At 45.5% G+C, this 25,458-nt stretch overlaps 1 protein-coding gene across 5 annotated transcripts in view; it reads right to left on the reverse strand.

Annotated features, from left to right (window-relative positions):
• Positions 1-25,458, reverse strand: part of ADGRB1 (adhesion G protein-coupled receptor B1) — a 294,612-nt gene that overhangs the window by 131,219 nt on the left and 137,935 nt on the right. For all 5 annotated transcript variants that reach the window (XM_037381503.1, XM_037381502.1, XM_037381500.1 and 2 more), the window contains exons 4-12: positions 23,945-24,052; positions 17,919-18,083; positions 16,059-16,223; positions 12,483-12,647; positions 9,727-9,891; positions 5,782-5,883; positions 4,148-4,254; positions 3,180-3,374; positions 2,073-2,141 (exon numbers count right to left, since the gene is read on the reverse strand). In XM_037381503.1, coding sequence (XP_037237400.1) covers positions 2,073-2,141; positions 3,180-3,374; positions 4,148-4,254; positions 5,782-5,883; positions 9,727-9,891; positions 12,483-12,647; positions 16,059-16,223; positions 17,919-18,083; positions 23,945-24,052 — 1,241 coding nt within the window. The remainder of the gene's footprint in view (positions 1-2,072; positions 2,142-3,179; positions 3,375-4,147; positions 4,255-5,781; positions 5,884-9,726; positions 9,892-12,482; positions 12,648-16,058; positions 16,224-17,918; positions 18,084-23,944; positions 24,053-25,458) is intronic.

A 25,458-nucleotide genomic window follows, 5' to 3' on the forward strand; every position in this document is an offset into this window, starting at 1 on the left:
AACATCTCTGCCTGGGGAGCCACAGGGCACTGGGATGTGAGACTGTGATGAAGTTGCATTTACTTTTAATGATCAATTAGGGAGCTACAGATCTTGCTTTAAAATTACTAGTTAATCGTGCAAAACACGTGGCACAATTTTGGCCCAGCAGCTTTGAGGGAGAAGGACAGACTGATGAAACCTCTGTGGTCACCCAGTTCATGAAGATTTCTGTGACCTAAAGTCATAGTGTTGGTCTATCATCTTGTTTCCCGCTAAAATATATGCCAGGCAAACGTTCTGCCCATGATCCCACTCATGTAGGTTACAGTGATGCTGGTAGCAGGCTGGGCTGTATCTGTCTATAGGTGCAAAAAGCAGATTGTACAGGGAAAGCTGGTGGGCACAAATTGCCAAGAAGAGTAAGCTACAGCTGTTTTTAAGGAGATCAACAGGGTTTCCCTGTTGTCATGACAACTTGACAGTCTCCTCTGCTCTGTGCTGAAATGTCTACATGCACCTGTAGGCTTGAAACTGAGTATTTGGTCACAGACTCACAGAGTCACAGAACGGTTGAGTTTGGAAGGGATCTTGGATGTCATCTGGTCTGACCTGCCTGCTCAAGCAGAGCCACCTAGAGCCAGTGCCCAGGACCACATCCAGATAGCCCACCTGGAGCCATACCATGTCATCCTTTGCCAAATGCAATGGGAAAACACCAGCTCTCAGGGAGAAAAGAGAACAGGTCCACAAGGCTGCTTAGTTCCTGGTGGAGTTCCTGTTGCATGAAGGAAATGTATTCAAGTCTCTGCCTCATGTTCTGGACTGTCAACAACTGTGTCAGCACTTGCTGTCAGGAGTTTTTCCCAGAAGACTTCCCGGGTTGGTGTGAATATTTCTGGATTCTCAGGTTACTCTTCGTGTTGGGTGATTTTTTTCTCGATTGCTTGGTATTTCCAGATGTCTCTGAGGAATTTTGCAGCAGTATCAGGTCGTTAAAAAAGAGCTGCTGGGTTCTGACCCACACCTCTGGGTACCTTCCATAGGACTGATCTCTCACAAAGGCTGAGTTACATTCCTTGTTCAGGTTATTTTGCAAACTGAGCTGGTGTTTGTGTTCCAAGGTGCGATACTGAGGAATGGACATGGAAGAAACGAGCTTTATCATAGGCCCTTCCACCAGAGTTGCTCGTCCGAGGCAGGACTATTTCACTGTAAGGTGATTCCCAAAAGTTGGAGTGAGATGACAGCATTGAGCAGCCCAAGGGCTGGCCAAGGCAATGGCAAAAGGACAGGGAACAGGTCTGACACAAGCCCAAGCAGAGAGTTCAACTGAGGCAGAAGAGACAAAGGCCATACAAGACAGACAGAAAAACAATTAACACCTTCCCCCAATACATGAGAGTTTAAGTACAGAATTATTCAGCAGGATCCCCAACCTTGAGAGGAGAAATAAATCAAAATGTAACTGAACCCTTGGCTCAGCTCATGCTGAGCAGAACCAGAAGCTCAACTGAGCAGACCCCAGCTCTCAACTATGAAAATCCTGCTTGTCCTGCATCATTTTAGCCAGGAACTCAAACCCATGTAATCCCACTTCTTTGTCTTGGCAAGAGGAAAGAGTGGAATTTTAGCAAGCCAGCAGGGTTATCAACTCCAAACCAAGCCTGACCTCTAAGACTTATCCAAAATCTGCTATTCACCACCAGTCTTTCACTTTCTTCATGCAGAGACTCTGGCTGAGATCCTGTGGCTTACTGTATTACCCCATAAATATGGCTCAGCCAGGCACTAAGCTCACCTGCATGACCAGCTGCATGAATTGGCTTATTGACAGTCAGCTCTGAGGCTGACCAGAGGTGACTGTGTCTGAGCTGTCTGTCTCTTTCATCATAAGGATTTATCCAAGGAGAACAGCATTGGTGGATGGAAATATTTTGTGATCTGTGGCTGAAACGGATATATGTTGCACACGACACATTGTGGGCAAGAAGAGCTAGAAGGTCATGTAGACACTTGGAAATTCCCATTGTCATGGCTTAACCTACACTGAAAGCCTGCTTTGTTTCAGGGAAGGTGTTGAAGGTTCATACCAGCTGAGCTTCCTCCCATTTTTCCCGGTTGTCCTCTGACAAAAGATTGCTGATGATCTGGACAAAGTTCTGGAGAAGGGAGACAAAAGAGGAAAAAAGAGGTGGTTAACCAAATGTAGCCCAGGCTCGGAAGGACAAAGTGATGTGAGAGGAACATGTAAGAACCAGCCATGCTTCAAGAGGGTTCTTATGGTCCCATCCCCAAAGGGTCCCACAGCATTTTACAGGCTTCTGCCCCCAGCGATGTTAATGGCAAAACAGATTGTAGTAAGGTCTTTTTCCCAAGGCCTTCACTGACTACTGTATCTGCTGTGTTGGACTGGGAATATGTCTTGTATCCATTCTTGAAAGTTTTTAAGAACAGATTAGGTAGATATCTGTCAGAAACTGGTTAAAAACAGATGATCTTGTCTTGTATAAATCTCTTTCTATTCTATTTTCTACTATTTCTGTTATTTCCGGCACAGGGAAACCTTATTATCCTATTTAGTCTGTGACCAGGCAAGAGAAGTAGTCATTGATCAAAAGGGTGCTATGCATGGTAGTATCTTTGCAGCACACCACGAGAAGGAAGGAGACAAGATATTTCAAGACCATTGATTTTTTCTCTAGTTTTATCACCCATTGCAGATCCTGTAGGATCAGCTTAATGTTTCAAGTCATGGGGTGGTGAGCCATCCCAAGGGTATATCTTGTAGCCACTCTGCATGCAACTGCTGAAAGTAAATCCCCGGGATAAGAAGCCATCAAGACATTCTCCCACATCAACATCCAGGTACCCAATACCTCAGGATCATCTTTCCTTTAGTCATTAGAGTGAAATCCCTTCCAAATAATGTCCTTGTATCAATTAGACTCCACAGTAAAGTGCTATCAGGTTGAAATAGTTCAGGGTGACTTTGGTTTTCAAGTTCCTTATAAGCCAGGGGGAATAATTTTGAAAGGAGAGATTGTTAACACAGAGAGACACTTCACTGGGACAGAAAACAGTCTGGCTTTTCATCAGCATTGTATCGGCTACAAAGAATGTAATCAGACACTGAGCCCTGTGCATGCACATGCATCTGTAACCTGGCCTTGGTCTCCAAGATATTAATCTCAGCTCACCTGCACATCCCCAGGAGTGGGGCTATGATAAGCCCTACGGAAGATCTCTGTCATGTTCCTGAGTACGTCCATGGTGGACAGCAAGTCCCCACTGTAACTGGTCCCATCCTGGGAGATTTCCACAAGGTTTTGGAGCACTTCTGACAGCCCGTCTCCCATCAACCCACGCTGAGCTTTGGAAAGATGTTCCCTGGCCTGAGAAACAGAAAGAAACATGACAAACACTTTAGGGACAGTAAAAGTGATGTTAATGAGGTCAGTGAAGGAAATGCTGGGGGAAGGTTTTTGACCTTCCTGATAATTCAGAGTACAGATTAGATGAATCTGACAGTCTTTACTGGCCTGAAAGCCTGTGGCATCTTTAAAATGGTAGGAGAGCAGAAGTGAAAATTTCTATATGCTCACAAAGGAAAGGTTTTGTGTAGGTTCAGAAAAGATTATTTTACCACACAGGTGCTATTCTGGCCGTAACCCAAGGCCAGCCAACAGAATAATTTTGCCCCAAACCCTTGTTTTGTTATAAACAATTTGGAACTATTTTAGGACAGACTGTGGCTTGCCCTGAACATGGGAGGGCAGTTCTTATAAAGGCAATGCCATTATAAGGCAAGCCACAGGAGACCAGCAGAAATTCGTCACAACAATGAATTTAAGACTAACAAAAAATAAGTGGCTTATTTAAAGGTGATACAGTCACAGATATTCTTACTGATAATGTGATGTGAAAGACCTGGTAGGACATGGATTCTGCCAAGATAGATATTGAAATACCCAGTGAGGAACCATCCCTTGTCCATACATGCATCACTAGTTAAGCAAATGAAACCAGTAAGAGAAAAGCAGGGGAGAGCTGGCATCTCCCTTTAACATGAAAATGATGTTTTCCTTCTTTTTTGTAACTATAGTGGTGTAAACAGACATTTGAGGGGATCCCAAACCTGCTGAGCTGAGAAACCAGACAGCCTTACCATCATCTGTATGTTCCTGTAATCAATAGAAACACACTTGATGTATGTAGGAGGCTCCCAATAAGCTAGCCCTTCTTCATCTAAAATGCATCTTCGAAGGATCAGCCCTGGAAGAGGAAAGAAATGAATATGGGAGTGAGGACAGCAGTATGAAAAGACAAGCACCTTGATGGAGGTCACCCAGAACTGGCCAATGCATCCACGCAGGCATACCTACCAGCACAAAGGGTAGCAGGGGCATCTGCAGATGCCTGAACAACACGTGAAAACATGTAGGAAAGATTATTTCTGTTTTCTTCTGCATTTTCTTAAGGAGGAGCAGGACAGCTAAAGGAACTGGGGATGAAAACATAACCTTGCAAACTGGACATGGCTAGTCAAGGTGAAAGAATGTTTCTTCTGCCCTGGAGGGCAGCTTTCGTCCTGGTTCAGGAAATTCCATGAGCCTCCCCAGGTGGCATAGTCTGGTACTTGCATCTAAACCAGCTACAGTGGCTTGTGCTGCCTACACAGTCTCAAGGAGAATAAATACCCATCAACACCATCTTTGCATCAGCTGAAAAACCCTGAAAGCTGCTTGCGGTCCTCCCCCAGGCCTTTCCTTAGCTTCAGCCTACAGTAATTTTTGCAGTGGCAATCACATGCCTTTGCGATGCAGAGGAGCAGAGAAATCAGCGAGGAGGAAGGGGAGAGGGATCACCTTGCCTAAGCAGTTATGCTGCTGTTTGGAGAGTCTCTGAGGAGCAGGTTTTGCTGGGTCCACAATCCCATCGATACTGCTAAATGATTCAGTGATCTTCCTATGGATACAGCCCTTCTTCTACGTTAGTGTTTGGGATGATACTGACTGTCTCAGGCTGCGTGAGCCAAAAAGGGAGCTGTAGGGTTTGTCTGTATCTGACAACCTCATTCAAACAATATAAAAACTTTATTACATTTATTATTGACACTGCTGCCCCCATTTCTGTTCCTGCCTTAGAGTGAGGAACATCCAGCTGAGGACAAGCTCCACCACCAGCATGTCTCCTGGAACCTTCTCTGCACTGCTTTCCACTCCTTGGGGAACACACAGCCATGGCCACATCAGACAACACCTGGATGCCCATATCCTACCACTTAACACTACAATGATCAGATCATCAACTTGAGCACCTGAAGAAACGTTTAGAGAGCTGCTATGTTGTCTAAGAAGGAGAGGAAAGCACCTGAGTGTGAGTGGACAATGCAATTCCCATTTCCTGCTTTCAGATACTAGCTTCTTTTATGGACAATGGAGAGAAATGTAACACCCAAGTCTATACGACTCTAGTAAAACCCGACCTGATTTTGCAGAGCTATTTGCAGATAGTGGGGAGAACATACTACAGTAACCCTTGATTGCAAAACTGTCCCAGGACTAGGCAGTAGGTGGATGGGAGACCACCTCAGATTCTCCAGTACTAACCAAGAAGTTGTTAAACAGTGAAGGACCACAGAAACCCTGAGGAGTCAGTTTCACTCTGAGTGAAGGAAAGGAAGTCCATTTGCCTGTCCTGTCCTCCCACAGCCAGGTTCTCCTTTATCTTGGAGTCAAAGGATGAAGAATACACTGAAGGTGGTCTGGCCCCTGAGCCAAGGCATGCCGTCATGCTTACCAGTGGCATTGCGAGGACACCGGACAGCTGCAGCATCCCCAGCAGGAGTCTCTTTCCAAACCACAGAGCCAAGACTTTCCTCATCACAGATTTCGTGGGGCTCTGCAAGGAAGGAAAAACTCCATTGGTAAAGCTTCCTCCTCAGCAGGAACATGGAAAAGGGAATGGAAAGAGGAAACGGGGGAGCCTGGTCTCAGGGGAAAAACACTGTGGTGTCAGCCAGGAGACCTGGAGGTGAACTCCCACCTCTGCAGCTGCTTGGTGCATGGGCCCTGACAAAGCCACTTAACTTCTCTGGAATTTGCTCTGCCTGTCTGAAAACTGGGTGTCCATCCATCCTGAGGATTAGCCTGCTAATGTGCATGTAACAGCCTGGGAGAGTCCACTAACACATTTCCATTGCCTTGTGGCAGGTCTTTGCAAGAAAGCTGTTGTTGCTACGCCCTACTAAAGAGTTTTCTTTTCTTGTTTAATGTGCAGATGTCCACCTTTCGTAAGTGAACTCCATGGCTCCAGGCTCTACTCCTTCCATCCTTAAGGGTCACCACCTTCAAGGTCGGATGTGTCTAAAATGAAGTTCAGGGTAAATAAATTGGAGTAAGAATGAAGGAAAGAACAGCAAGTAGATGACAAAACCAGATGGACATAACCCCTGGGTGGACTTCATTCAGGTCCTCTGTCTGCTGCCAGCTTATGTGAGGACACAGGGAGAAGATCTGAGCACCAGCAGACTGCATTTGTATCAGCAGCTCATTTCCAAACACTGCTGCAGTCTGGGAGACTACAGAAATGTGTTTTGAGACATCACAGAGAAAACTCTTTGGAAGGAGGGTTTTGGATGCTCCTGTCTGCGTGGAGCTGAGTCGGCCCCAGAGTCAGTGGGACCTGGTAAAAAACCAGTCACTGCAAGAGAGCTTTTTGCTGAGAAACTCATTACTTACAGCATGTAAAACAGAGGGGTACATGAGGATGGTGTTAAAGCTATTTATCACTCCTGAAGGTGGGAAGAAGAAAAAACTTGATTCAGTGGTTTTCGATTACAGCTTTTATTTATTGTGCATGTAAAACTACGAATAAAAAGAAAGCTGAGTGCATGCCTGCAGCTGGTCAGGAAAGGCAGCTGCAAAGCCAAAGCCAACCAGCTGTGGAGCCTGACAGCTGCCTGCTGAACTTCCTTCCCATGTAGGAAGGCACTGCCCATACCAGGGTCCAGTGATGCCAGTAGAGACATGCCAAGGTTGTAGGGAAAATGTTCATCTGCCATAAAAAAAGACGGAGACCTTGAGTTTTCATGTTGGTCCTAAGGGAGCTGCGGGGCAGTAATAACCCTGAAGGCTTCTTTCTACAAGGGACCATGCAATGGACATGCTTACATAGACCATTTCAGGACCTTCATCACAGTGCAAATACCTGGTGATGGACATATCCCACTGCTGCTCTGGAACTACCCAGAGCACCAGCCTGGCTGTGGGGAAGGCTCAAACCTAAGATTACAGGCACGGCAAGTCTTGTTTCTTTGGAGGACTCATACAAGACCCAATAAGCTATCTACACATCGCTGCTCCTGGAGTCAAGCTCCAAGACTGTGGCTCCAGCCCCAGCTGCAGTTCAAAGACAGATACCTCCTCAGTAGACATTCATAATGAACAAGTTTCACTCTCTGGTTGGAAACAGATGCTTCTTCCCCTGTTTTAAAATTCCTTCTTGTGTAATTGCTATTGTAATGAAATCCCATAGGGCAAGCGGGACCCCTGCAGTGCTCGGCACATATGCAGAACTAGTCCCTGTGCCAACAGCTTGTGAGTTCTGTAGGTAAGGCAGAACATGGGTGGAAAAGAGACAGTTTCATTTCCAACCTGTTGACACGGAGCTGTAGGAGAACAAGATTAAGTCACCCAGTTGTGACCAGTACATGATCACCCAGAAAGCCTGTGGCAGAGCGGGGAGCTGAATGCAAAACTCTTGCCTCCTGGACCAGTGCTTTGACCATTGTCACAGACTCCCCACATCAAACTGTGGTTCAAAGGAGGGTCTGGGGTGTGGCGTGGGAAAATTCTTGCATCCTCGGCTGCAAAATAACAGAAAACATCAGAAAGCAGAAAGGGAGTGTGCTCACTTCCGACCTCCCCTTTCTTCTCCTCTGACCCGTCAAACCTTCCTGGTCTCCTCCCTCCTGCAGTCTCCCTGGGGACCGCTGAGGGATGCTGTGGATCAGAGATGCTCTTTAGAAATACACTGATTGTCTGGCGTTGTGTTGCCAGTGAGTGCAGAAGCAATTCCCAGGCTAGGAGAGAATAATTTCATCCTCTTTTTCTCTCCTTCTTTTTTTCTTTTTGAGGTTGCTTCATAACAAAATCTTTTTTACCAGCGTACCCTATTTGCACGGGGAGATTCTAATAACTAACCCAATTAAGCTCAATTCTTCTGTTCATATCAAATCATGCTGGCATTTGATACTTTCTCGAGAACAAATTGAGCAGATTTATTTTTAGCCTCTGATGATTCCTCACCTTTTCCTTCCCTTGCAAATTAAGAACTACAGTGAGACCCTTCCGGTTTTGAACCCTAGCAGGGCTCAGTCCCTGAGACATGCCTTTTCCTTTTGAGCACTGCACAGGCATCAGCCCCTGCAGAAAAAGAAGAAAAGATTGGGCTTGTTCTGCCAGGGCCCCAGCTGGCACACACTGAAGCTGAACTAAATCTGCATTGCTCTTAGACACCAGCAGACAACACCGTGCAAAGATTTTCTATGGTGAGGGAGAGCTTTATGGCTCAGTTAGAAGAGATTCTCACATGCCACTGCTAATTGAGAGGCACAGCTTGTAAGGAAAGGTGATGTCTTTTATTAGAGTGTAGCTGGAAAGAGTGAATATGCTGTCACACAGCCCTTTTCTCTGTTATCTCCAAGTTAAACAGGCTGAAACTTCCACACTGAAGTGTTTCGGCTTTCATCTTTGTCTTCAGCAGTTTGCAAGGGAGTCTGAGGGTCAGCTGTCCTCAACATGGCAGATCCACCCCCAGAAACATCTACACCAAAACCGCTCCCTCCGTGCCGAGCTCCAGCTTGTCTTTTAGGGAGACACCCCCTTTCCACTAGGACTGCCAGGGTACTGCCATGAGAATCTCTCCTGTCTCTCACTGAGCTGCTCTGACAATTAATTACCCTTTCGGTCAAAAATCAGAGCCTGTTACGATCGATGCAATCTGACTGCCAACATCACATAGGCCATTGATTCCCCACCAGCAATTTCACCAGGCGCTTCAACTGAGACTGAGAAAGGAAATAAAAATGGTGCACAAGCCTTTTTTCTGGCCTCTGTATACTGTGTGAAAGACAGACAGGAACAGTCCCAATTTCAAATATTTGCTCCTGCTTATTGTCACATTAAATCTCAGGTTTTCCTCTGTCCTACAGCTCCCTCGCCCTCCATTCAGGCTTTTGCACCCTTTTTCTCAAATGGATGCTGCTCCCATGGCTACAGCTGGAGGAGGGAGATTGGGTAAGGCTCTGACAGATGCAGACAGATCTGTCTTCAAAAATTGCCAGTAGTGCTCAGGTCTCCCAGAGGCTAAGTAAAGGGTGGGAAACCACTGCAGCATCCTCAGTGCTCAGCTGCTTCATGGACTTGAGACTCTGATAACAGTTTTTGCTGTCAGATAGTGTCTCTTTTCCTCTTACGATTCTATGGCAATGAAAAGATGAAAAACATTAAGGTTAGGCTGGTGGGACTTACCAAACATTCACTGAAATCAGCATGGTTACACTGGCTGCTGCAACAGTTAAATCAAGCCTTTGACACATCTTGTGCCTGGGTTACGGGCAGGGTCCAACTCGGTCACAATTCCATGTTGCATTCAGCCCTCTGACACAGGACGTGGAAGCCCTTTTCAAAATCCAAAGTTCCCTTCATGTAAAGGAAAGTGTGAGGGGTCTGGGATACATACCAGGACACTTTCTGTCATTGCACTGCTTATACTCTTCCTTGGGTCCCTGGCAAGTCTCTCCACCGAAAAAGGGCCCGTAGCACACTCGGTCACGTCTCTGAGTCCCACCTCCACACGTGGTGGTGCAGCTGCCCCACACTCCCCAAGCCTGCCACTTCCCATCCACTGGAAACAAAAAAAGAGGAAAGAAACAACCTGTCATGCCCAAACATAATCTGCCCCAGAAGGAGGCAAGGTCTCAAGGTCAGCACTGGAACGCAGGGTGAGAAAAGCATGGCTTTGTGGGAAGGGAGATCTCTTGCCTCAGATCTTTGTCTGATCCTCAACAGACATGAAATCAGTGTGCTCTTCGCCATTGCAGCAGCCCTTTAATAGAATCATAGAATCATTTAGGTTGGAAAAGACCTTCAAGATCACCAAGTCCAACTGTTAACCCATCACTGCCAAGTCCACCACTAAACCATGTCCCTAAGCACCACTTCTAAGTGTTTTTTGAATGCTTCCAGGGATGGTTAAAGGGTGCTCTTGTGTTTCTCAGAATCCTCACCACCTGCAAAAACAGCCCTACCTCTTCCCTTGGGCTCAGATCTGGGGCTGTGCTTGTGAACAGTCTTCAGGTGGGCAGAGATTAAATCTGCCTGGCAGCCACATTTGCTAGCCAAAGTCCATAGCCGGAATTTGATTGGGATGTGCAATGTACGTGTGAAAATAAGCCTTGCCAGGGAAGGCCTGGCTCAGGGATTTAGAGAGACCAGTAGAGCCTTTGGGCAAGAAACCACGAAGAAACATCAAATAAACCTCCCTCCAGCGATTCCTATTGCACTGTTTTTTCACGTGCTTTGGAAAGAGGTTTGGGACGGTGTCTCATGCCATTGTATCTTTTCCCAGCATCTTTACAGATTCAGTGGAAATGCTACTTTTTTATGTTAACAATGGCATTTATCAAAATGCTACTTCTTTTACATTAACAATGGCATTTATCAAAGCCCTATAAAAATGTTAATTAGCCCTCACAACAAGCCTGCAAGGTAGAGAAACATCTCTTCTGCTGCATCACAGATGAGAAACAGCAACTCAGTGACAGAACTAGAGCAAGGACCTAAGTCTGCTGATGACTATTTGAGTTTTAATTAGAAGTTAACATATCATCTTGGGTTTATTAACTCCTTTTGGGAGGATGGGGGATCCTTCTCCTTGAAGAAGTAGAAGAAAATTATCAATGAAGAGGGACAGTACCAACCTCTGGTGCTTTCATTAGTGGCACTGTATGCAGTGAAATACATGACCAACATTGCTTTGACAGCTAACTCTGAAATCAGTGGGACAAGGCTGTCTAAAAAAGTGAGGCCCTTTTAGTCTTTGAAGTTGTCCATAAATTGCAAAGAAGGAGTGAGATACCTAAACACCCAAACCTACTAGAGACCATGTAGGAAAGTCCAATACCTGTGTTAAATACTGCTTACGCTCTGCAGATGCAGGTGGTGATGCTACCAGAGAGGATAGCGATTCTGTGAGGAAACAGGTATACCAGGCTGAAGAGCTACTGGCTTCTATGCTTGTGGAGTGGACGGAACAATACCTGTTCACCTGAGCAAGGTATAAGTGCCTCAAAGAGCTGAGCTGTTTATGGCTATCTCTGTTCTCTCAGAAAGGGGAGAAAGATAGTCTCCAACTCAGGGCTCCACTTCTTCTCAGTCCTATGGTCCCATGGTGAAGCATCCAGGGAGAGGCAAGGAATAGTCCAGGAGAAGAAAAAACATTTTCTTGCTTGGCAAGAAAAATTAGTTGCTGAGCAATCTTGAAGACTTCTAGTTGTTCAAGCCTTCTTTCCAGGTCAGAATATTTTCCACACCAGGTGACCCAATTAGTCCCTTTGCAATGGCCTCCCCCAAGACCTCTGCAAAAAAACCAGGAGCAAATTGCACCTGCAACTCTATAGTGCTGGTGTCAGTCTGAGAAATGCACATTCCTGGTGCTAAGTGTGCTCTGGTATCTGCTTCAATTTTCATTGCATCTCCTGCATGAAATAGCTGTCTTGGAGCCCACGGTCCATGGTATAAAGACAAGATGATTATTCTGAATGTAAGGTACTGGCTACAACAGCTGGGGAGGCAGGAATAATAATAATAATAATAATAATAATAATAATAATAATAGTTTTGTTGTTGTTGTTGCTATTATTATTATTATTGCCATTATATATATATATTTAAGACACAGCTATATAAGCAAAGTGACAAGTTTAAGATAAGCATGAATCAAGACTTCATTGTGCCAGACTTCCTTCATCATAGATAAGGTTCAACGCTGTGATACAATGGAGGTTGCTTCCCTGTTTGCTTCAACTATAACTAGGAGAAGTGAATTGGTAGGAGAAGAGGAACAAACAAAAAAAAAAAAAAGGCCAAGAAAACTGAACCATTATAGAGACCAGGAAAGGGTTTCATTGGTATTTTGCTTGTGTTTCTTTTAAGCACATGCTGAAAACTGATATCTAAGGTTAGAGAGACACGTTCCCTGTGGATAATCACTACATCCCCTGTGGATAATCACTCACCTCTCCGGGGTCTCCTGGAGCATTTGCCAGCTATGGATTTCAGCTGGCATGGTCTAGTGGTATGATCCACAATCTCCTTATTACTGCATTACTGGTGAAAGCTGTGCAACTCTTCCACAAAGAAAAAAAATTACAAAAGCCTGCCTGGGACCGCAGAGAAAGATGACCCAAGAGAAAGAAAAAGTCATTGGTCACTGACCTGGGCATTGGCGCAGAAAGCAGTCCCTGGTCTCCACCCAGTGTCCCTGGCATTCGGCTCCCCCGTATGAAGGTCCATTGCACTCCCTTGTCCGCTGCTGGGTGCCGTTGGAGCAGGAGGCAGAGCAAGAGCTCCAGCTCGACCACTCATTCCAGTTGCCGTCCACTGAGTGGCCCAAAGAAAGATAACAAAACGGAATGTGAAAATCGCTCCCACTGGAAGGAGACATGTGCAAAGAGTATCTGGCCTTTGCCTACAGGGGACCAAGGCAGGGGAGGACAAACTGGAGTCACAGAGTGTGAGAGAGGGCAAAGATTGTCAAGAAAAAGTTCAAACAACTGTATTAATGGCAATTTGTTGGGACCCTCTGCAACCTCCAACTGGTATGTTATGGCCTGGCTGGATGCAAGTGCCATAACATTTCTGGTTTTATGTCCATACTCTATGTTAACACTGTAAAAGTTGAAATTATTGATATTACACATTCCATCATGAAAGTCAAATCTAGTACTATTGCTGATCATAACATAATGTCAAAATAGAGAGCATGGATCATATTTTCACTGAAAATTTTGAAGGAATCAATACATTACCATGACATTTCTCTTTCTGGGCAATCATCACTTTTTGAGGGAACCCATTCTTCACCCAGAAGCAATGCATTAGTCTGCAGGAAGAGAACTTTCTCAAGCACCTAAATGTGCTGTTTTTCATTAAAGCTCACACAGAAACTTGAATCACAGCATTATTCGCAGGAATTCATGCTGCTAGCTGGGAAATGTTTGGAGCAAAGGTGTGCTCCAACAGGAGACCATGAGCAGAGTGCATGTGTGTGGTCAATGTACCTTTCTCACAGTGAATTAACACTGACAGGCTTGATATGTCTCTACACAGCAGTGTCTTTGATAATTAAATAGAGGAAGGAGGGACAAGAGAGGTTATGATGGGATGGGGTTGGAAAGAAGCATGAATACATCTTATTAGCGTGGTACAGTGTGAGGCATTCCCAAGTGTGGCAGTTACCCCCTAATTGGTCCCTGATCAACAGATCCATCACCCAGTCTGCTATTCCTGGAGCACTTTTTTCTCATTAGCAGCGGTCATCATGCTCTGTTTAGCTCTCATTAGCTGCTAGCTCTCACTCAGAAAAACAACCTGAATCCCTGAAAAGTCTGAATTCTAGCTCAAATCATGTTGCTGTAGATTGCAGCTCATTTTCTTTGTCTTTGTTTGTCAGTCCAAGAAAAATATATGCAATTTGAGCTCCTGTGTAATCCTCAAGGACTGAAACAGCCCTGAATAATCCCCATTGCAGTTGAACAGCTTTTTGTTTGCAAACATGTTAAAAAATGTCAAAAACATCCATATGAGCAACTGTTAAACTGAGAGGGGGTCACGTGAGCTCAGGAAGTGTGAAAAATGAGGCAGGCATAAAAGTACTTCCAAAAGGTGCTTGTTTTCAGTAATCCAAGCTTGATATTTTCATTGTGCATAAATTCAAAGCATCATGCCAGTGCCTATCAATCCTGAAGAGGGTAAATGCAAGAAGTGGTGACTGACAGGTGATTCCTCTTTGGAAATGATCCCAAACCCCACAAAGTAGACCCTACCAGGTATAAATTAATGTGGTTTTTTTGACTGAAGGTAGTGCTGCTAGTTCCCATGCACTGATGGTGTCTGCTTCCCGGTAGCATCCCATAGTGGAAAAGTGAGATTGCATTTATCAAAGTAAATGTTGCATTTACCAAAGAAGTTGAATTTACCAAAGCTGTACCTGCTGCTGTGGCAGTGGTGATTGGCAGCTGACCACAAATGCGAGTATTTGGAGGTGGAAAAATAAATTGCTCAGTCAGTGGGGGATCAAGAACATTTCATTTTGTTTGAGATGAGACATTATTTATTCATAGACTGTAATTTCAAAGATGTTTAAAAAAACAGAGAAACAGGGATGTCCGTGTTGCACCTCCAGCCACTTGCACTGATGTAAAGATGCCTCTTGGGCAAGATGCTGAGGGCTCTCCACCACAGCCACAGCAAACACTGCTCGGTGCCGTTGTCACACCGCAGTGTGAGTCTATCAAAAATGTTCACTGGAGTCTGGCTGGTGTAGCCTATGCAGAGACTGGCATTGTCTTCCTCATTCTCTCTCTGTCTCCAAAGGACTTGGGGCTCAGCCCGTGGTATCTGCTGCTCCAGAGGAACAAAAGCTCTGTTGTCCCTGCAGCAAGCATTTTTATCAGCTGTAGTAATAAATCCTCAGAGCGGCACAGTAATAAGCAATATGACTATCTGGTGTGTCAAACGCTGAGCAGCGCCCATTGTTGTGCTTCAATGATTCCCCAGTGCTGCACTCATTTGGCACTGCAGAGCCACTGATGGCCTTTGTGGCATTAATTAGAGCTGAAGTCTTGCAGTTGGGCTGCTTGTCTCTTCCACCACTATTTCATTCTCGGCAGCATATCCACATATTTATTTGTATTTAAATTAATTATGGATCAATGTTAACTCAGGGTATGCTTTATTGCCCAAGCAATGCCAGGTCTGACTTCTTCAATTTGTCTTTTTATGACAGAGCCAGTTTGTTGCCTGGGATGTTTTTATTCCAAGTAGAGTCTTCTGCACAGTGGCCAGAAATCTGAGGATAGCTACTTGGGGTGAAAACCGGGTGTGAAACACCAGGAGACTTCCCACTAATATTTTCACAAAGTTCTCACCACTCCCACAATCCCTTTCATCCTCCAGGGAAATAATATTGTCTTATAATGATTCTCATTAAACTGGAAAAATGTCAGTTGACATTAACCTGGGAGAGGGAGGGAGTGTTGGGGAGCTCCCTTGAGTTCAGATCATGTTCACCAGGACATCCAGACTTAAATAAAGGGTGACTCTGTGGTAAACCCAGGGCCAGTCTGGTTCAGGGGAAGGAAGCTACAGGAGCACAAGTGGATTTCCACTGAGTAAAAGCCATTTCATCTTGAGGTTTTATTTCTGTTTTTTCCAACCAAAACTCAGGGAGAGCCATTTGGAAGTGAGACCCAGGGGTAGGGAAAAGGCACTTAAAAATATTGAAATATGGCATGGAAGGCTCTCAGGAGTCTCTTGGTCCATCTCACCATCCAAAACAGGATCAGTTACAGAGAAGATTTGCATATGCTGTGAATTAACGCACATGTATTTCTAGCAAGTAAAACTGTTAATTAATTCCAGCACAATAACAAGCCAAGCTAGGTGAAAGAACTTTAAACCATTCACTGGAGATAACAGCTGAGAAGCTTAAGATGGTCTTGGAAGCAGTAGTGATAACTGAGCCAGTCGAGATCCAACCCATATAATGCGTCCTCTGAAAGTTATTACACAGGGCAAATCTGAACCTAAGGCAATGCTGAGCTGAGCAACCCTAGAAAGCACCTCTAGGTTCCTCCTTCAGTGTGTCCTTTACTTATAGAGGACCTTCTTTAGGACAGTGTACTCATTCAGCTGAGCCAGCTACAGACCTACTCGGTGAGCCGTGTGTGGGCATCTTCAGAGACGGGGAGACCTGCTGGAGGGAAGGCTTTGAATCTCTAACTGCCTTACCTGGGCAAAGTGCAATGTTGCAGAATTTTGTCTGCTTCTCTGGGCCCTCACAGGGGTTCCCACCAAATTGTGGAGGCTTGCACGTACGGGTCCGATCTCTGTACCCTCTTCCACACGTGGAAGAGCACAAGCTCCATGGAGACCACTCGTCCCAGGTGCCATGCACTGCAATCAAAGCAAAAGAAGTAAGTTTCTTTTCCAAAAGAGGTCTAAAGAAGTGAGTGAGCCCACAGAGCACAGCATCTTCCCACCCAGAATGAGCAGCATGTGAGAAGTGAGTGTGGGAAGGCCAAGAACAAACCAATCCAAAATACGCGAGAGGAACACTGCGTAATTTTTTATGTTTTGGTATCAACACCAAGTGCCTGTTACTTTCCAGTCTATTTTAAATAAATCACAATGCGCTTTTAATTGACCCTATTCTTTTCAGATTTTTGAGCCAAGAGAAAAGGACATTTTTTGAGCAAAAGATGCAGTTTGCTACATAGGAACAAACCCCCCACCACTCTTTTGGAAGCATCATCATCATCATTTTGTCACTTCTTACCCTTATTTCCCTCCCTCAACACATTTTACCACTGAATCGTCAAAGGCTACAGCATTTCCAGCCTCTCAGAAAAGCTGTAGTCTGGCTACTAATTACTAACATATATCAGTAACACCACAGAGGCAAAAGTAGGGAGACTTGGAAGAACAAAATGGGATGGACAACGTGCTTCAGTAGTGCTCAGGCCATCACAGGTAACTCCTGGACTTAAACATTTAAAGCCTTCTAATCTATATTAATCTAATCTTCTCCAATCTAATCTGATCTAATCTAGCCAGGTCATTTATGGAAGGTTAGTCACCATACTTTCTAGAGGCCAAATATTTCAAGAATTTACTGATCCCTCTTAAGGGACTTTGTCCCTCCCAGCTTTACTGGAGAAGCTAATGCAAAACCAATAATGTTTCAGGAAAACAAACAAACAATACCCTCAACCCCACACCCCCAAACCAACAAAACCAAAGAAATAAAAAACAAACCCCCCAAAAACACACAGGTACTTTTCCAGTCCTTCATCAGTTGCTAATAGTGACTGATCCACCAGTATCAGGAAAGGGTGTGCAAACCTAACATTTTGCAATTGTCATCTTGCATGGTAGGAGATAACTAGAGTAGGAAACACAGGAAAGAGCACAGGAAAAGAGTTTGGTGGTTTCACCATTGTAGGATTGCTCCTGAACAACGATGTTTCCAGCTGAGAGTCATAAATAACACACCTAGTTTAACAGCATAATTCTTCACATTAACGTCCAGGCTCCCCAGACTGTACATTTTCATCAAAATTTTGGAAGAAGGAGAATGAAAAAAGGGATGATGGCTGGCTCAGTTCATACCAGCAGCCTGAGTTTTTCATGCTGAATTTGCAATGGTATGACCAGTGTTGGCACCTGAGCAACTGAAAGTATCATGTGGTGCTTCTCTTTCCCAGCCTGCCCCGTGCTTGGAAATACCCCAAAGGACACATGCTTTTCAGGTGTACTGTGTTAATTGTCTTTAGATAGCACTGAGTTATTCATATCATGCAAAACAAGTGCCCATCTAATGGTGCTTGGTCTAGCAAAGGTCTCTGTATGAGGCTTTAGGGTAAAACAAGAAGGAAGAGGAAACAAAAAACGTCTCCCTCCAAGAATCATGATAGAATGGGTTGTGTTGGTAGGGACCTCAAAGATCATCTAGTTCCAAGCCCCCTGCCATGGGCAGACACCTTCCACTAGGCCAGAAGAAGATATCACAGTGGAGGTATCACAGACAGTCAGTCCTCTGTGCATCTCCCTTCCCCTCCTGCTCACACATACATGGAGCACTCAGCCCACCTGGGCACACGGCAGAGTTGTTGCACTGTCTCTGCTCCCGGAGAGGGCCGCTGCACTGAGTGCTGTAGGAAGACGACACGCAGAACCTCGTCCTGGTCTGCCAGCCCTCCCCGCAGGTAGTTGAACACACACTCCATGGGGACCACTCCTCTGCCGCGGGGTCACCTGTTGGGGTTGGAGCAGAAGGTGAGCACGTGGCACGTCCTTAGTACCTGGATCTCCAGGGCAGTGCTTGCCAAGTTACATTTCACCAGTCCCTGGCGAGCCGTGAAGTTGTGCAATGTGTCCCACATGGGGTGTGACAAGAAAGGTGCAAGGGGATTGGTGAGAAAATGTGAAGGTTGACAATGGGCTAGAAGTTTTTTTTGGGTACTGCATAGAGCTGTAACACACACACGCACACACACAAACACACACTCACACAAACACACACTCACACGCACACACAAAACCAAAAGGAGACTGTGGAAGCCTCAGGGCACTGGGCAGGGCAGGCTCCACCATAGATGATGAAGCGGTGTAGCCACTGCAGAACTATGTGAGCTGGGGTATGTAACATCTACTCAGAGATAGTACTAATTAAGTAACAGTGATTGGACAGATACAGTAAATACGACAATAAATTGAGTGGTTGTAAGGATTCAACTCATTTCCTGCCTTCTCACAACCCCTACCAATGCAGATTGGCAGTGGAGGTGCAGACAAGTCAGAAGATGACAGTGTCTGAGAAGGACATTGGCTGAAGTAACTCCACAGAGTTTTCGCTTGTCATCTCCTTCACCTGTGGAGAAGATCTGCGTTAACTGTGTGACGCAGAACAAGGCTGACTGTTCCAGAGCATCGTACAGTCCCTATCAATTGCTTACCTGATGGACAGTATTGGAAAGACAACTACAAGTATCTCATTGAACAAGAGAAGGGAGTGGAAAGCAATGAGACAAATTCCCTTTATCAATAATATTCCTGTAGAGAGACAGTCATGCCAGGGGTATTTCAGTCAGACCACAGCCTCCAGGTAAGTCGTCAGAAGTGTGACGTGGGCAGGGAAAGGACAGTTTTCCATTAATTTTCATAGGTATAAGTCTACCCTTAAGAAAATGTCTTTCTCTCCCAGATGAAAGCAAAAGCTTGCTTCTTTCATTTAAGTAAGCTCTGCATTGTTTGGGTTTTCTAATTTTTAATGGGTTGCTAATAATTACACATTATAAACCTAGAATGTAACATTTGGTATGTATAGCACACAGGCATATGGCACAAATAAACACCAGCACATCTTTGAGGATGCATAATAGAGGGACATACCCTTCTAGTAACAAGTTCTTCAGAGCATCAGACTGCACCATGTCACATCCTAACCAGATGCATCTGGCAGACTATGGATGATATAAGAGAGGTCATTGGGTGCAGCAGGTAAGCATGACTTCAAGGGTCGTACAACATGGCACAGCCTGAGCTGCACCCAGCACTTGGATGTGTTTCCCACACCACCACCCCATTCTCAAAGCTGGACAGCAGATGCTGTATTAGATCAGCCAGCTGCAACATGGAACATGAAAGAGACTCTAGCAATGGGCTGCTACAGCTTAAGATCTCAGCCTGCTTATAGGGCAGTGAGGGTTAGAAACCAGCTGCATGAAAGTCAACGTTGGTACAGGAACTGTGATGGGGACTGTAAGGGTTGGAGACCATCAGACTCTCCAGTATGAAAGCTGTGCATGTCTGACTTTTTCCTCAAGGTGGTATATTTATGTACTAGTGTCTTAAGGGGAGTTTTCTGCATGCAATGAAATTTTATGCAGGATTTCAAGAGTTTGTGGCTCTCATCAATCTGCTCATTGGGATTTTTGGTAATCATCTATGTTGTTATGCATCATGCTTTTCAGCACATCTCCTTTGAATGTTTTCCTTCATTCAGGCAGTTGGTTGGTAAAAATATGCCCCCTAATTGGCGGATGGTGCATCAATTTGTGCAGGGCTGTTGAATGGAGAAAGTGTAGAGGAAGAATTATCATTGAGGTAAAATGGACAGGCTTTCACTCCTTCATGTACTGGCTGGACTTAGAAAGAGGTGGAGGTAAGGATGAGTCTTCCTCTATCTCATCTATGCCATTGTAATGACTATCATGAGACTTAACTGCTTTTGTTCATTAAGCCAAAGTTGTTCAATACTCTTTCTCTTTGCTTTTGTGTTTTGGTTCATTAATCTATCCAGCTGGTTCCAGTTAGATAAATGTTATGGACCGCTGGCCTTTCTCTGTGATGTGTAGGACACATTGTGTGTTTTGAAGCCTTGGGGCTTCAAGAAAATATCACTCCTGTATCCTGTTTCTCAACTATCAGATCTGCTGCTATACAGAGATTTAATTTCAATGGTAGTTTCGCTGCCTTTCCAATAAGGAACTTGACTGTCTATCAGACAGACAGTCCTGTCATACTCCGAGTTCACCACCAGCAAGTTACTTTTTTGGCACCGTCATTTCAGTTTTTGCCATCCAGAGAGGCCCAGACCCCAGAAGATCCTCCTTTGACCCACAGATCCCAACCATTCCTGCTACCTAGCCTGCTTGGATGCTGCATGAACAGACAGTGCCTTTTCACTGCTCAGAGAACACCCTCCACTGACCTTGAGTGACAACCCCAGTACTGCACTGAGCAGCACCAAGTCCCTCAGTGTCAGGGAGCTGGCATTTTTTTGGTAATTGAACGCTGCTAATTTGTGCCCAGAAGTCTTTCGAAGAGGCCAGAGGTGGGGTAGGGGAAGCCTGCAGACACACAGCTGCCTCCTCCATCAGCAGCTCATGGTTTGGAGAGCCTTCCACCCCATCACCTCCCCACTCAGTGCTGACAGTGATTTTGCAATCTCCATATTCAGACAAGAGTTACTGTGTCATTAGATGAATGAATGGCATCTTTGAACCAAATTCCTCTTCCGTCTCATTCCTCTTCTTCATTATTTTTGGCCTTTCCCCTTTCACAGTAGAAATATCTATGATTACAGGTAAATCTCCTCAGTTATCCTCTCTCACATTGCACCAATCCCTGGCTCTTAAATTCATAATATAGTTTATTTTCCAAGTGCTTATTCCTTTGGGTTTGGTGTAATTTTGAACTAAGTAATTTATCTCGGTCTACTGGGGCACTATGTCCAGTGCAGTCTCAAACCTTGCAGAAATTCAACTGATTTTCAAATGATGAGAGACCCAGTTTTAAGATGTTCTCAGGCATCAGAACAAGCTCTCTCATTCTCCATCCAAAAGAAGCATGATATTTCCCACCATCAAAACTATGGGTGAGAAGAATTTCTGCACCCCTGTGGGTCAGACTACAGCAAATACAAATTACTGGATGCAATATCTGCCAATTATTTACCCCAGAAGTGGATCCTGGGTCTGTTTTTTGATATAAGGGCAAGAAATCTACCAAGCTCATCAGGTCTGAAAGCCCTTTAGGACAGCTCAGTACTGTCTTGTAATTAAACTTGCCAAGGATGCACTCCGCCAAATTGAACTTCATCCCCTAGAGGGCAAGGGACCATGCACTGTCCTCCATCATGACTGATGCCTGTAGACATGTCTCTTCAGGATGAACCTTTGATTAGCCCTGTGATGCTCTAGGCTAGCTTGGGGATTAACAAGCATGTCCCAAAGGAGTTCACGAGGACTAGGACTCCATTTCAGGTGGGAAGATGGCCCTTTGCAGGGCTTGCTGCTCCCACAGAGCCAGCTGCAGCACCTTCCTGCATCTGGAGAGGAGCCAGCAAGTGATACAGAAGGAGACATGCTGGGCATCACTCCACAGGGATGTAGCACTGCAGTCCAGGGTTCTTTCCAGCTCCTGGCCAGCTCTGAGAACAGCTCAGCTGGCTTTACAGAGAGCTCAGCTGGCTGCAGGGTTCCCAGCAGCACCTGCAGTTTCTCTGTGACACTCCTTCCCTCGGCACTAATGGAGTGGCACATCACTGTCATCCCTCCGCCAGGATCCCTTCCTGGTTTTGGCGTCATCTGTCAATCTGACATCTTGCCATGTTCAAGCCACTTCTTCACTCACATCCTGCTGCTGGCACAGAGCTCCTGGAAAAAGTCTGTGGGCTGAGCTGGGAGGGCCCGTGCCAGGGACCTGCTGGGCTGGATTTCACTCTTGTGCTATTGCTGAGAGAGACACATGGGCAGCCAGCATCACCACACCTGAGAGCACAACTGTGCCAGAGCCTATGGGCCAACAGAACCTGGACACCAGGGCTGCAGAGGGCTGGCAGGAGGAAATACTAGTCTTCAGCTGTGCAGGACCATCCCCTCATCCCTAGTCCTTATGGCTGGCATCAGCTGGTTTTTGTATTTCATATTTTTCCAGGTCTTGACTGGATGGGAAATGGTTTATCCCCTACAAACTCTGTTAATTGCTAAGGAAGACGTGGGCTTTGCTTTGGTACCTCCAGCTGAAGACTCCCTCTAAATATCTCCCTGGGCTGTACCCTCTGCCTGGTCTTTACATCTCCTCCATGCTGACTTCTCTGAACAACTTGGCAGCAGTTGCTGCTCCTAGGATAGTGGCAGGAACTTGACATGCTTGCAGTAGGACAATGCACATCTCCCAGCCCATGCTGCATGCAGGGATAACCAAGCCCAAGTCAGCCATGATGCAGCAGTGGCTACGATAGCAGGGAGTTAATAGAGATGTCACTGAGCCCAGATGCAGTATCCAGCTGAACGGCAGGAAGAAATGCCAAGCTATAAACCTGATGACTGAGCTACAGGTTGGAACAAAGCACCAGGGAAACACCAGGGATCAGGTAGAATAGAACAGGGAACATCACAGGACATGCCTTGGAGTACCTTCTCTTCCTCCTCATTTGGACATGCGTAACTGAGAGATTGAGCTCACCTTCACCAGGTTGTAGTGGTGCAAGCACTCTCCCTCTCCTGCAGCCTTTTGCCAGCCGCCACTGATCCTACAGGCAGTGGAGCTGCTCCTACTGGAGGGAACAGGTTCAGCAATGGGTAGCAAGGAAATTCAGGCCATCCCCTGACTTGTGTTGAAATCCACAACCCCAGCCACTGCCCAGTCATCCCCAGAGCATCCACACCACACAGCTTCCTGATGCTGCTCACTACTGCAAACTGGCAAAGTCCTGCTGTGTTGGACGGAGCACAGCTGTTTTACACAAGAATATGACCTGCTTTTCCTTATCATCTATTTCACAGCTCTGGCTCTTCAAATCACCTGTCTGAAGCCTTTCTAGAGCACAAATTATTTGCAAAGTCAGTAGGCAATGATTTTTACCTGTTTTAAGCTATTGAGCACACCTTGCTTTGTCCAAGACCCATGAGCTTCTGCCATGAAAAGCAGCCATGAAGGGAGAGCACAAAACCTCTCCAGACTGGATCTGTCATAGATCTAGGTCCAGTTCATTCCCATCTTCCCAGCTCACTTTCTTTGATATAACTACATTTCATTCCCCTTCTGTTGCAGAAGGGTGGAAGGTCTGGCTGCAGAACGTACCAGATAAAAGTCCTTGCACAGCATAAGACCCAGTAACAGAGGAAAGCCGTCCTGCTTTCTCCCTATCGTGCCCTGTACACCTCCTCCTATGGTCAATGGAAAGGCATGACATGAACATCAGCAAAGAGGCTGTATCACAGTAAGGTCAGCTTTGGCTTAATGAACCATGGCTGTTCATATAGTTCAGACAAAGCAGTGACTCAGAAGTGGGCAGAGTGATGAGAAGCCATCTGTGAGATGCATGGTCTTGTTAGAGCTTTGTGTCTAACCCTTTTTGCCTTCTCTGGCTAATGGCAACAACACAAAACCCTGTAGGGTAATGGAAGGGAAACAAACTTGGTGGTGACCATTTGCTCAGTGTGTGACTTCTTGGATAAGCCCACACTAACCTGGGGGGGGAAAGAATTGGTTAGCTGGGTCATTGAAACAGCAAAGCGAGTCAATGCAGTCAGCCCAGCCCAGCTAGGAGGTGCAGTGACCAGGCAGTGTACCAGCTCCAGAGGCTGTTGTGGTAGGTCAGAGCTTACCTATTTGAGGTGCAGGGTACCCGTAGTGCTGCAGTTCGTCAGTGTCCTCTCGCTTTCTGTTATCTGTGGACCTCAGCGATTGGCTTCTGGAATTATAGCGTCCATTGGCTATGGCAAGGTAATGGGTCATGTAAATACACCTTGGTTCACTCTGCAAGATCTTTCACTACAAAGGTTACACGTATAAACAACAGCAACCTGCAATGTTCGGTTGACACAACCACCTGCTTTCCAACCCCAGCACCCCTGGCCACCAGCAGTCCCCGAGGCTTTAGCACTGAGCCAGCCTACTAGACTCAGAATGGCTGGAAGGTCAACCCCTTGTTTCTCAATGAGATGTGGGACCATGCAGAATATGATCCCTTATGTCTGGTCTTTAACCAATTTCCATAATTTTATAGGGTGTCTATACTCTTTACTGTACTTGTGGAGGATTTAGCCTTTTCAGATACACTGACAACAAATCCCACATCATCCCAGCAATGTTTTGAGATCTATGGTGGTGACTGGCAGCACTTTTTTGGTGCAAAACTCTGCCTTGCCACCAGCACCTACTTAGCCATGGTCTACAGAGTAATCAGAAAATACTGAGTGGAACAGGCAGGTGAGGGCAGGTGAGAAGGAAAGGGAAAACCCAAAAGGCTGTCTCCTTCACAGACTTTACCACCAGCAACAAGGAGAGATGAAGGTCTGGTGTCAACATATTGACTTATGTACCAACTATGGCTGGGCACCTTTCCAGCTGAAGGTTGGAAGCTCTTGACCCTAATGTCCTAACTGAAAATCTCCCACTGAAGAATACGGTGTTGAGATCAGAAGGTAAACAATGCATCCACCTTAAAGAAGAGGCATTTAACTCCTGACTGACAGCTAGCACCCCCGTTCCTTCCAAACTCATGTATCTGCCAGCTTTGCATTTGTATCTCATGGGGATCAGCCCTGAATTTGCCACAGAGGAAACTAAAATTTCCATTCTCCATGTCACAACCCTGACACATGCCCTCCCCAGTAAAGAGAGAAACAACTGAGCAACAGCAACCAAATCCTGCCCACCAGTATGGCCTGATGTAAATCAGGAGAGCTCAGTGACTCCACTGGAGTCACGCAGAATAGCAGAGCAGAGCTGAGCCCCAGTAATCTGTGATCTGGCAACCAATTTGTTTCCAAACAGCAAGTACCAGACAGAGGATCTTTTTCCCCAAGGAGGTAAAACAGTCAGACATCTTTTGAATAAGCACAAACTGCCAAGAGATCAAATGGTGACAAATTTGATCTCAGAACCCTGAGAAAATTAATAAAGGTTAATGAAGCTTCAGTGTAGTGGCAGAAATCTTTATTGCCATCCAAAAAAGGGAAAGCAGAGGAGGGAGAGGAATTACTCAGAGTCCCTGCCAGGAGCCAGACTTTATATTCACTAGTGTGGTTCACAGAAAAGGCCCATTTAGTTTCTGAAATTATATTATTTCCCATTACTGTTGCCCAAAAGAAGGACGTAAGGAACCTAGGAACTGGTC

The sequence above is a fragment of the Falco rusticolus genome, chromosome 3 (assembly GCF_015220075.1).
Source record: "Falco rusticolus isolate bFalRus1 chromosome 3, bFalRus1.pri, whole genome shotgun sequence".
In the NCBI taxonomy this organism is placed as follows: Eukaryota; Metazoa; Chordata; class Aves; order Falconiformes; family Falconidae; genus Falco; species Falco rusticolus.